General features: G+C 49.3%; 1 protein-coding gene across 1 annotated transcript; it reads left to right on the top strand.

Annotated features, from left to right (window-relative positions):
- The first annotated feature begins 1,036 nt into the window (after positions 1-1,036).
- LIPG (lipase G, endothelial type) lies at positions 1,037-11,042 on the top strand. The gene is made up of 10 exons (XM_069002161.1): positions 1,037-1,180; positions 1,296-1,468; positions 2,460-2,639; positions 3,266-3,377; positions 4,498-4,722; positions 5,151-5,393; positions 5,844-5,964; positions 6,559-6,777; positions 7,835-7,927; positions 9,511-11,042. Exons 1-10 carry the CDS (start codon positions 1,093-1,095, stop codon positions 9,530-9,532), a joined length of 1,476 nt encoding a protein of 491 aa, XP_068858262.1. The 5' UTR covers positions 1,037-1,092; the 3' UTR covers positions 9,533-11,042.
- Positions 11,043-11,455: the final 413 nt, after the last annotated feature.

Here is an 11,455-nt window from a genome sequence, read left to right as displayed (position 1 = left end):
GTCTTTCCTTTCAACCCTGAGCTTTTATAAATCCTGGTTGCTCCCTTCTCCTTAGGGGTGAGACACCACACTCCTCATCTTTGCCCATCATTTGCCTGCACCTTTTTCCTTTACCCACCACAGACCCTGGTGCCTTCTCCTTGCTTTCTGCTGTGAGTTTGGAGAGAAAGAGGAGCTGCAGGGCTGAAGAAGGGGGAGAAAGAGAGCAGGAAAATCATGTGTCCCCAGAGTATGATCTCTTCTTACACTTATAATGCTGTGGTGAGACAGCAGCATTATAAAGTGAAATAACTTGTTACGGATCAGTAACTGGTAAATATACAAGTAATTAAAAGGTAGAAATAAATGGTTAATTTTTGAATTCAAAATTATTTATGGTATCGATAACGTACTGCAGAAGGTGATAGGCTGTGAGTCGCGCAATGCCGTTCAGGAAGCATCCTCTGCCCCTTAGGTCCAGAGGGCCCCAAATGGCAAAGTTCTGGGGGGTTCCCACGAGTGGAGATGGAAAGCACAGACCCCACTGGTACCTGGGTCAGCACCCGTGAGCCCCCCTCCCCAAACTCCCGCCAGTTCCCCACGGGGGGCTGCCAGTCCCCTGTGCCCCTCGGGGTGTCAGCGCGGGGGACTCCCTGTGGCTCCCTCCCACCCCCCCGTGTCCCCTGTACCCTCGGGGTGTCAGCGCTGGGGACTCCCTGTGGCTCCCTCCCACCCCCCCCGTGTCCCCTGTACCCTCGGGGTGTCAGCGCTGAGGACTCCCTGTGGCTCCCTCCCACCCCCGCCGTGTCCCCTGTACCCTCGGGGTGTCAGCGCTGGGGACTCCCTGTGGCTCCCTCCCACCCCCCCCGTGTCCCCTGTACCCTCGGGGTGTCAGCGCTGGGGACCCCCGGGCCCCCCCCACGCGGGGCGTGGCCTCCCATTCATTCTGTCGGTGACGTCACGGAAGGCGTGACCAATGGGAGCGGCGGGTGGCCCCGCCCCATGGTGCGACTCTAAAAGCGCCGCCGCCGCCGCCGCGCGTCCGTCCGAGCGTGTGTCCATCCATTCATCCCTTCCCTGCTCCAGCCCTCCGTCCGGCCGTCCTCCCGAGCCATGAGGAGGCTCTTCCTCCTGCTGTGCAGCGCCGTGTCCTGTTGCATCGCGGCGCGGGGCGCGGAGGCGGCGCTGCCGGCGGCGGGAGGTGGGTGAGCGCGGTCCCACGCGGGACCGGGGGAGCCGCGGAGCGGGTTCGTCCCCTCCCGGGGCAGGCGGGTTCGGAGGCGCTTTGCTGACCCTTCTCTCCCGCTGGCTCGCAGATGGCAGCGCGGAGCGTGTGCCGGCACAGAAGGCGCGGGTGAAGTTCGGTCTCCGCTCGTCGCCGGACGCCGGTGAGGATGGTTGCACGCTCGTCATCGGCCAGCACCAGTGCCTGGAGGACTGCAGGTTCAACGTGACAGCTAAAACTTTCTTCATCATTCACGGCTGGACGGTAAGTGTGAAGAATCCTGGGCAGTGCTGAGTCTGCCCACTCAGAGGGAGCAAACTGCCCTGCAAATGGGCTGTGTCTCCAGAATATTGATTTTCAGGAATTTCTGTGACTGCCTCGTCCCTGAAGGTGTTCAAGGCCAGGTTGGATGGCACGTTGAACAACCTGGTCTAGTGGAAGATGTCTCTGTCCATGGCAGGGGACTTGAAACTAGATTATCTTTAAGGTCCTTTCCCACCCAAACCATTGTAGAATCCTATGAATATAGGAATTTGGGAAAACCTTTCATGTTCTGAGCACAGTGGTCTCTTAAAAGCTGCGCTTCTATTGAGATCTCTGGAGCAAAGAATTCTGGGTCAGGCTTAGGAACTCTGAAATCACCCAACTCATTCATAACTGCTCGAGATCACTTCATAGCTCTGTAACGTGAACATGGCACTAAAATCCAACTGACTGACCCCTGTGAATGTGACACTTGACTTCACGGGCACGTGTATAGACCTTCTGTAATCGTAGCTGTGTGCCCAGCCCTGACGTCTGCTACGTGGTCTCCTTGATAAAGAAACAAGAGGGCACACAGACTTTATCAAGCTTTTTAATTCTGCATTTGATGAGGCTGAGTGTGTGGCACCAGGGCACTTATCAGCTCTGCCAGGGCTTACGCAAACCGTAGTGCCAGGTCTGGCGAATAATTTTGCAATCCATCAGAATTTCTGAAACTCTTGAGAAAAAGTGCGATAAGGTGGCACATAACGAATGCCTCTCCCTCCTGCCCTAAAAGGCAAGTGGGTAATTACAGCCAGAGTCTCTCAAAACCTGTTTTTCTTACTCCATTGCAATGCATGCTCTTACTGCATTGCTGAGAGGTAGTGGGGCTTGCAGAGGCGCAGCATGCTGCTGGAGCAGAGTATGTAAATGACATGCAAATAACTTGACTGTGGACGTGTCATCTTGGTCCTGCAAGCTGGAAACTGACGCCTGAATCTCTTTCTAGATGAGTGGCATGTTCGAAACCTGGCTTGACAGCTTGGTGTCTGCACTGCAGGAGAGGGAGAAGGATGCCAACGTGGTTGTGGTGGACTGGCTCTCTCTTGCCCACCAGCTCTACACTGATGCCGTGAACAACACACAGATTGTTGGAAAAACCATAGCAAGGCTGCTTGACTGGTTACAGGTAGTGCAAGCTGAGAGCAGTCTCTGTTGTAATGCTCGGTTAGGGACTGTTGCACAAGGCTGCAGAGTGTTCACCAGCTCCAAGGCTCACCAGCGGCGCAGGCTCTGCTGTAACACCCACCCCAGGGCTTGGCCAGGTGATGGCTCATAGCTGCAGTGCTGCTGCCCTGCCTCCCTGAAAGATGCTGCCTTGCAGCGTGCTCGGGTCAGTGGTGCTGAAGGGCAGTTCAGATTCGGGAGTGCTGCCTGAGCAATGTGGGCTTGGGAGTTGGGCATTCAGAGCCAGCGCTGGCTTTGCGGGAGGGTGGGGAAGGAGAAGGAGAGGTCCATGGTGCTGCACTTGGCACCTGAGGCCATGGCCAGTGCTGAGTCTGCTGGCAGCTCCCAGGGGGAAAGTTTTATTCTTTATGATAAAGAATATCTTAATTGGGGCTGGAACATGGGTAAACCACACGGGCCATCCAAACCATTCCACTCATCTTGATGAAATACAGAACAAAGTGTGCTTATCTGCCCTCTTCCCCCCATCTCTTCTTGGAATTAGACTTTATATTCCTGCAGATAGAAGCAGCACCAGATGCCCGGAAAGACAGGGGATCAAACTCTCCTATTTTCTTTTCCTTGCAGGAAAACCCCCTCTTCAAGCTTGAGAATGTCCACCTGATTGGGTACAGCCTGGGTGCCCATGTGGCTGGCTTTGCTGGTAACCACGTCCATGGGACCATAGGCAGAATTACAGGCAAGTGGCTTTCTAAGCAGTCTCTCTCCTGTCCTTCCTGGCAGTGAGTTTCCCCGAAGAAGCTCGTTTCCTGTGTTGCTACAATGTCGTTTTGGTGTTTTTCTTCCAGAAATGACAAGTTTTCTACTTGTGGCAGCAGTGGAAAGCACAGGTCTCTTCACATCAATTGTAGCAGGGTTTCAAAGAAAAAGCCTTACCCAGGCTGGTCCTGGGTTTATTTGAATTTAAATGTGGGTTCAAAACAAGTCCAGCTCAAGCTCTTACTACATAAATGCTATTCCTCTGAGTGATACTGTTTTTGTAATTGTAGCTCATAAACTAATGGAAATAGAGCTATTGGGTGCTGTTTGTCCTACAGGATGTCTGATTAAAAAAAGAAAAAAAATCAAACAACTCTAACCCCTCATTCTGGAAATATCTGAAGACTTTGCTTCCAGCTCCAGAGGAAAGCTGATTTCAGCATGTGAGAACTTAGGGCATAGTACAAGGGGTTGCATTAAGCATTTAAATGTGACACTGGCAGTGAGAATTCCACAGAGCCTAGCAATAAGTGTCTGTATTTAGTTAATCAGGAAAAAAAAATCACCTGACAGTCAAGTTGTAGAAATGCTCTGGTGTGCAGCTTCAGGTTGGGGGTGAGGCTCAGGGGTTAACAGAGCATCCCAAACCCATCATGGGATCTCAGATGCAGGGATTACCTGGCTGCTGCTGAAATTGTGTTAGTCCCTCCATATGTGCAGTCTGAGAACAGACTAAATGTCAATGAGGCAGCTTTGGCTGCCAGCTGTCCCTGGGGTGTTAAACCTCTTCTGGTCTTTGGAGCTGCCTCTTGAATCATGTCTTTGCCATGACCTGGTGAAGGCTCTTTGCTTCCAACAGGCAATCTGATCATGGTGCTACTATTGGGTTGTATTGCTCCAAAAGTGGAGCGGGACATCTTTATTTGTTCCCTCAGTGAGCCCATGGTGAAGACATCTTGGGGGATAGTACCAGCAATGAGGCTGGGACTGTCTGTGTATCAGCTGGTGAGGAGACATGCCAGCAGCAGGCTTCTGGCTGTATTCTGTATGAAATAGCCCAATTACTTACCTGGCCCCTTGTGTTCTGTCTCTGACCCCAGGCTTGGATCCTGCTGGCCCCATGTTTGAAGGAGTGGACCCCAGCAGGCGCCTCTCCCCCGATGATGCCAACTTTGTGGATGTCCTTCACACCTACACCAGGGAAACACTGGGTGTTAGCATTGGGATCCAGATGCCTGTGGGCCACATTGACATCTACCCCAATGGGGGAGACTTCCAGCCTGGCTGTGGCCTAAGTGATGTCTTGGGAGCCATTGCCTATGGGAGTAAGTTCTCTTTACCTTTTGCCTCTGTTCAGTGTAGACTTCTCACAAATAGACTGGCATTGACGCTGGCGGGTGACCTTTTCCATAAAAGCAAAGAAAAGCATTTCTTCCTTCTAAATTGTCTGTACTACTGGAAATAGTTGCTGGAAACTATACCTGCTTTTAATTCCCATTCTCACTCCCAACATCTGATCATAATCTGTGGTCTTCTTATGCTGGGACTAGGATCCTCTTGAAGCTCTTCATGGTAGGGACTAAGTGAGCATCTCCCACTAACCTCCTGAATTGCTGCTGTTAGAGAACTGTTGAAGTTTGGCCATGCTCAGCTCACTTTGGGCTGCAGAAAGGCATAGCTCACTTTATCTTACGGGCTGCTGGGGTGACAACTGCTTAAACCCAGTGTATCCCTTGCAACTCTGCCTCTCTAGCAATTGGTGAAGTTGTTAAGTGTGAGCATGAGCGGTCTGTGCACCTCTTCGTGGACTCCCTGGTGAACCAGGACAAGCAGAGCTTCGCGTTTCAGTGCACCGACTCCAGTCGCTTCAAGAAGGGCATCTGCCTGAGCTGCCGCAAGAACCGCTGCAACGGCATCGGCTACAATGCCCGCAGGATCCGGCACAAGAGGAACAGCAAGATGTACCTGAAAACCAGGGCTGACATGCCCTTCAAAGGTATGCTTCCCCTCCCCGGAGGAGCACGGCCTCCCTGTGGGAGCAGCCTCCCAGAGTTGGTGTTGGGAAGGATGTAGAGGTGGAGGAGCAGCATCGCCCTGAAGCCTGGCCCCTGGCTGCACTTCTGTCCTGTGGCATTAATGTGCTCCTTCCTCCCTGTGGAGTGAGCCCACAAGAATGCTCTGCCTTTTGAGCAGGACTGCAGTTCACCTGCTGTGCTTGCAAAACTCAACCTCAGAGCAGTGTAAGCCTTCCCCAGAGTGCAGCTGCTGCTGTTGTTGTGTAAAACTCAAATTTGTAATCAGCAAGGGCAGGAAAAAGTGATCAGTGCTGTCTCACTAAAGGAAGGGTCTGGTCTTTTCTAGCCAGCACTATTTCACACTGAGCAATGCTGAGCAACATCTCTTTCAGCACAGTTGGTTCCATCTCTGCTCTCCCCTTTCTCTCCAGTCTACCACTACCAGATGAAAATGCATGTCTTCAGCTATAAGGGCTTGGGAGAGGTGGATCCCACCTTCTCTGTCACCCTCCACGGCACCAATGGAGACTCTGAGCCTCTCTCTTTAGAAATGTAAGTGATCTGGCTTTTGTGTTCTTACCTAAGTAAGAAGGCCACAGGGACTACAGAGGATGGCAGCATTCTTTTTCCTCTGCTAACACTGGCATTGCATCCCAGCCTAGCAGCCTCACTTCATCATCTTTCAAAAAAGCCTTTCATCCAGTAGCCTAATTATAATTTATTACTGGATGAATTGAGAACATTTTAATGTGCCCAGTCCTTTACATGTTAGCATTCATGGCTCATTGCTTTTTTGTGTGTGTTTTTTTGTTTGTTTGTTTGTTTTGCTTTTCCCTTCCACCATTTGGACATAGGCTGAAATATCTCTGGAGGCGCTGCTGACCTCCTTTAGCCTCTCCCAAAAAAAAAAACCAGGCATGAAACCCACCTTTAAGCTATGGAAGGATGGCCAAGCTAAGTTCTCGATGCGTTGTGTGGAACCAGCTATCGGAGCTCACCTCAGTGTAATCAGTAATTAACTGGTGACAGTTGAACGTGCAGCACTTGATAAGCTGTAAGGGCTCTGTTAAACTCCTGGCACAGAGCAAAGGAGCACCTGGCATGCTTCCATAAGGAAAAAATGCTGAGTGTCTGCCTCTCTTTCAGGCTTGATCTAATCGGCCTAAACGCTACAAACACCTTCCTGGTCTATACAGAGGAGGACATGGGTGAACTTCTGAAAATAAAGCTCACCTGGGAGGGGACATCTCAGTCATGGTATGATCTGTGGAAGGAGCTGAGGAGCTACTGGTATAGGCCCGTGAATTCCTCCCAGGAGCTCCACATCAGACGAATACGTGTGAAATCTGGGGAAACGCAGCAGAGGTAATAATTGTGCTAGGCTGCACGTGAACTGACCTGAAACTTCAACCCAGAACTGAGAAAAAAAAGCTGGTGTTTTGGCTGTAGTTGGTATACTGAGCTGCCTTTCATTTTTAGTGTCACCAGCTAATGCTCCTTTGTGGTGTAAGAGAGCAGGTCACTGTCCTGCCCGAGGCTGCAAACAGGCTTTAAGGAAAACTAGTCACCACAGAGCAGATCTGGGGTGTTCTTTTGCTTTATTTTGATACTGTGGCATCCCCTGGGGACTAAGTTAACCTGCTTCAAGGTGGTTTAGCTCATACCTAAAGCGTTAAAACACTGAGCACCAAAAGTACTGAAACATGGATGGTCATGGCCGTTACTTACAGGCTTAATGTGTTGATTTGGCACAACCAGCAGGACCTAAAACTGCAACCAATAACATGGTGACACCAGCCCCTCAAGTACTGCATTGCTTCTTCTGGCATCTGCCTGGGCATTGGAACGAGATGATTTTTAAGAGCCTTTCCAAACCCAACCCATATCCCTGGATCATAGAGTTGACTGTAGAATTCTAGTGGAAGATTCTCTACTGTGGCAGGGATGATTTTTAAGGTCCCATCCCACCCGAATCATTCTCTGATTCTATGATTCTCTGCAAATGGAAAGTTACCTGAACATCCAAAAAGTATTAAAACTTCCAAGCACATAGCACTGCACTCCCACTTCCTTTGTTAATGGTGATCTGAAGGTAACCCAGATCTGTCAAAGAGCAGCAGTTGACACTGACGATTTCCCACATTTCTCAGAGCTTTAAATAAGCATCACCTGTCATCTGTAAGGTATTCTGCATCCTGGCTTCTACACAACACAGGGGTAGTAGAAGCAAAGATCCCCGGTTAAAATACTGAAGTAGGAAGTAAAACAGCTGCTCAAGGGGCTGATGGTGTATCCAGATGCTCTGTGGGATGGATGTCTAATCAAACAACTCGTCCTAGAATTAGCTGCAATCTGTATTACTTGTTAATTGTTAATCATGGAGACAGCAGGTACCTTGACTTCTGATTCCTCCTCCTCCTAGGTTTGCTTTCTGTGTGGAGGACTCCCAGCTAACCAGTATATCTCCTGGCAAAGAGCTCTGGTTTGTGAAATGCACAGAGGAATGGCAGAAAAGGTATGGAAGTCAGTCAAGAGAAATTCTGTCTGATGCATGTGGCTTGGCTGGGTTGAGTGGAACCTTCTTTTTTTTTTTTTGAGACCCCAAAACCTCTTTTCTTTCATAAAAGATAAGGATTTTTAGCCTAAGATTCACAGCTATCAGACTTAATTTTCATGTATGCCATATCTATTGCTAAGTAGGTGATATTATTCTCCCTTCTGACCTTGGATTGTCACCTTGTACCTTTACATGTTTACTGCCAAATGGGTGTAGCACAGTCCTTGGTCCTAATTGTGGTGGGTGCTAACTGAGGTGCCACCAATGCCCCAGATCTGTGCAAGAGTGGAAAGGTAAGTAAGAGGCATCTATTAACTGCCCTGTAAAACAGGGGGAAGCTAACAGGAGTGCAGGGCATTGCCTCAAAGATTGTTTCAGTCTGGTAGAAGACCCTGAGCTGCCAAGATATCTCTTGGTTAAAATTTGAGCTCAACTGAATGAGCAAGATACAGGTGCAGACTTGCCATGGTGTTACAGCCCTGACTCCTACAGCCTCATCTCCAGGCCTGCTGATCTCTTCTGGTCCAGGAGAGAGCAAACTCTGCCACTGCCAAAGCATCTCAGCCTTGCTTAACCTCTGGGGGACTTCCCAGACACCTAGAACTATCCTCAGAGCATGACTTCCAGAAAGTCTGGTCCCAGCAGCAACAACCTGATTGCCTCAGATGCCTCCAGTCATGTTTTGAATGAATCCCTATTCATTTGACTAAAGGATACTTTCCTTTGGATTCAGCCCAGCCTTTTGCCCTCTCTTAAATTTCAGTTTGGAGACTTGGAGCTTTGTCATTTCTAATCCAGAGGACAAAGTGCTTGTTAGGGCTAGCAGAGCCCTGTGGAAGTCAAGCTTTGCACGGCCCTCCTGGCAGCAGAGCTCAGCTCAGAAATGCAAGCTGGTCCCGCTCCAGGTTTGGCAGAAACCAGCAATCTGTGCTATGCACGGTAGCAAACAATTCTGTGAATGAAACCCCTGTGCAAAAACTTGTTGCCCTGCCACAAGTCTCGAAAGATTGAGTAAACAGTCCTGCAGGTACAATAAAAGGCTGTTTTGATATGCTACTTGGTAACCCCCATAAAACAGAATTGCTGGCAGATGTGCCCTTCCTGCTTGCTCGTGCCGTGCAGCTTGTGCACGAGGCAGAGGAGCTGAGCTCAGCTCCAGCACACCATTTTTTCTAGGAAATGATCCTTTCTCCCAGAAATTATGAATGATTACTTGCTGTTCAGCTCTCTGTTTCTGCCAAGTCAGTGCAATATTATAGTTCCCTACTTGGAGATTGAGCGTGCAAACATCTGTCCATCCCAAATGGAGCTGCACAGGCAGGGTCTAGCTCAAGCCCTGTAATTTCTGCTTGCAGCCTGCATAATGTCTGCTGCAGGCTCTCACTGAGTAGCTGCTGGGCAAAGCATGGCTTTGACAGAATAAAACACCAACCTGTGCTGTCCAAACCTGTTCTTGGCATCCCAGTAGTTCTTAGAAATTCTTCATTACTCCTCTTAACTTCTGCATTTAACTAGGTATCTTTTTTTGCTGTTTTGCCCAGATCTGTCTCGAATCTCCTCTGAAGGCTCCCCGTAAGACTCAAACCAAGCAACCTAGATGCATGAAGACCACACAGGTGGCAAGATGCTCTGGGGAAAACCTGGCTTGGTAGCACTTAAAAAAACTAGCTCTTAAGGACAAAACATCTTGGACTGGATGCAAGAAACTAAGGAGCAATTGATGAACTGTGGTCCTAGACCTAAAATAACTAAAACTCCATTTTCCCTTTCCCAAGGAGCCTGGTTTGTGCATTTAACCTTGCCTTGACCTGTTACACGCTGCATTTTCCCTTCCCTGCTCCCATTAACCAGAACTATGGATGAGATCTTCACAGACTGAGAGCTCAGCTATGATCTTCTGGTCTGCCTGCCAGTGGAGTTGAGAAGACAAATAACCACGCTAACTGCCCATCAGACCGTGGGTGACAGAGCCACCAAGAACAAATGAGCACCTAGGGTAGGAGTTACCATGGTCCTGTAGCACTGTGGGCTGCGGGAAGGGGAGACCAGCACAGGTCAGCTGTGTGGGGTTGTCCAGGGAAGGGCTGGGGATAAGCACAATGCCACTTAATTCAAGTTGTCCTTTGCTTGCCTTAAAAATAATCTGTTCTGATACTGAAATGTCTATTTACCTGACATATGGCCTGATAAGAAGGCAGTGCTCTGTCCTCCCTGTTCTGGGGCAGGACACGGTGCAGGTGGTGGTGGTGGTGGTGGCAGCTGCTCCTCGCTGCCTGGTCAGTGTCCGCAGTGGGGCCGCCCAGTCCCACACATGGATCCCTTTTTAAGGGGCAAGGAGTAGCTGCCCTTGTACTGACTACAGGGATGGAGGAAGGTGAAGCACCGTGCTGCCTTGGGAGAGCTTTGCACTGCTCCCTTTAACTGCTGAGGATGCATTCCTCTCTGCTCAGAAGCTGTTGTAGTACCAATGCATAATTAAGACCTTATTTATGAGTAAAGTGCCAAACATGCTGCCCTCATTGTCACAACACCCCAGTTGGATTCCCTGGTCCCAGGTGATCTTGGCTTTGCTTTGAGTTGGACAGACTCTACAGCTGTCCTGTTTCCTACAGCAGAGTGGACCTTGTCAGGTGGTAAACTAGGTCTTGTTTTGGTTGCTTGCTTTTCTCTTTTTTTTTTTCATTTTTATTTTTGGAAAGAGAATTAGTAAAACAACCCTTGAGCTTTTGGCATGCAGAAAGGCAGTCTCAAAAATGGTGTTGCCAGGTGGTGCACTGAGGTCTGAAGTCTTAGCAAGTCCTTCTGAGGCCTGCAAATCTCTTCAGTTTTTGTAAAGCTTCAATCCAACCAAAGCAAGCACATTTGGGGATATTTTTTTTCATGGTTTTATGCAAAGTCTTCAATGACTGAAGCCTTTGGTAAGTATCTGTGACTTGTTGCCATGCCATACTTAGAGAAGTTTCAAAGCCCTATATGTATATTGTGGTTTTTGTATGACTTAAAACATAATTTATTTCTCATATTGTATATATGTAAAGTTTTAAACATTTTGGTTTCGAGTAACAGTTTTTATAAGCCTTGAGATAAAAAATAAAGGGCTTTGTAAAAATCAGTGAAGTCTTGTTATTGATCACAGAATCATTTAGGTTGGAAAGACCCTTCAAGAACATCGAGTCCAACCCTGCCCCCAGCTCTGCAAAGGCCACCACTGTCCCATGTCCCCAAGTGCCACATCCACACACATCCAGGCATGGGGATTCCACCACTGCCCTGGGCAGCTCTGCCAGGGCTCAACAACCCTTTCCATGAAGGAATTTTCCCCAGTATCCAACCTGAGCCTCCCCTCGCACAGCTTGAGGCCGTTTCCTCTCCTCCTGTTCCCTGGGGACAGAGCCCGACCCCCCCGGCTGCCCCCTCCTGTCAGGGACTTGTGCAGAGCCATCTACCAAAAGCTTTGACATTCCTTGCCAGAACAGCTGTCTATGA

Source organism: Aphelocoma coerulescens, assembly GCF_041296385.1.
Source record: "Aphelocoma coerulescens isolate FSJ_1873_10779 chromosome Z unlocalized genomic scaffold, UR_Acoe_1.0 ChrZ, whole genome shotgun sequence".
NCBI classification, from domain to species: Eukaryota; Metazoa; Chordata; class Aves; order Passeriformes; family Corvidae; genus Aphelocoma; species Aphelocoma coerulescens.
This window is presented reverse-complemented; position numbering and strand designations above follow the sequence as displayed.

Coding starts and splice junctions, on each gene's coding strand:
- LIPG (XM_069002161.1), top strand. CDS start 1,093: ATGAGGAGGCTCTTCCTCCTGCTGTGCAGCGCCGTGTCCTGTTGCATC. Junction 5,394..5,843: donor GGCTGACATGCCCTTCAAAG/GTATGCTTCCCC, acceptor CTTTCTCTCCAG/TCTACCACTACCAGATGAAA. Junction 7,928..9,510: donor ACAGAGGAATGGCAGAAAAG/GTATGGAAGTCA, acceptor TGTTTTGCCCAG/ATCTGTCTCGAATCTCCTCT.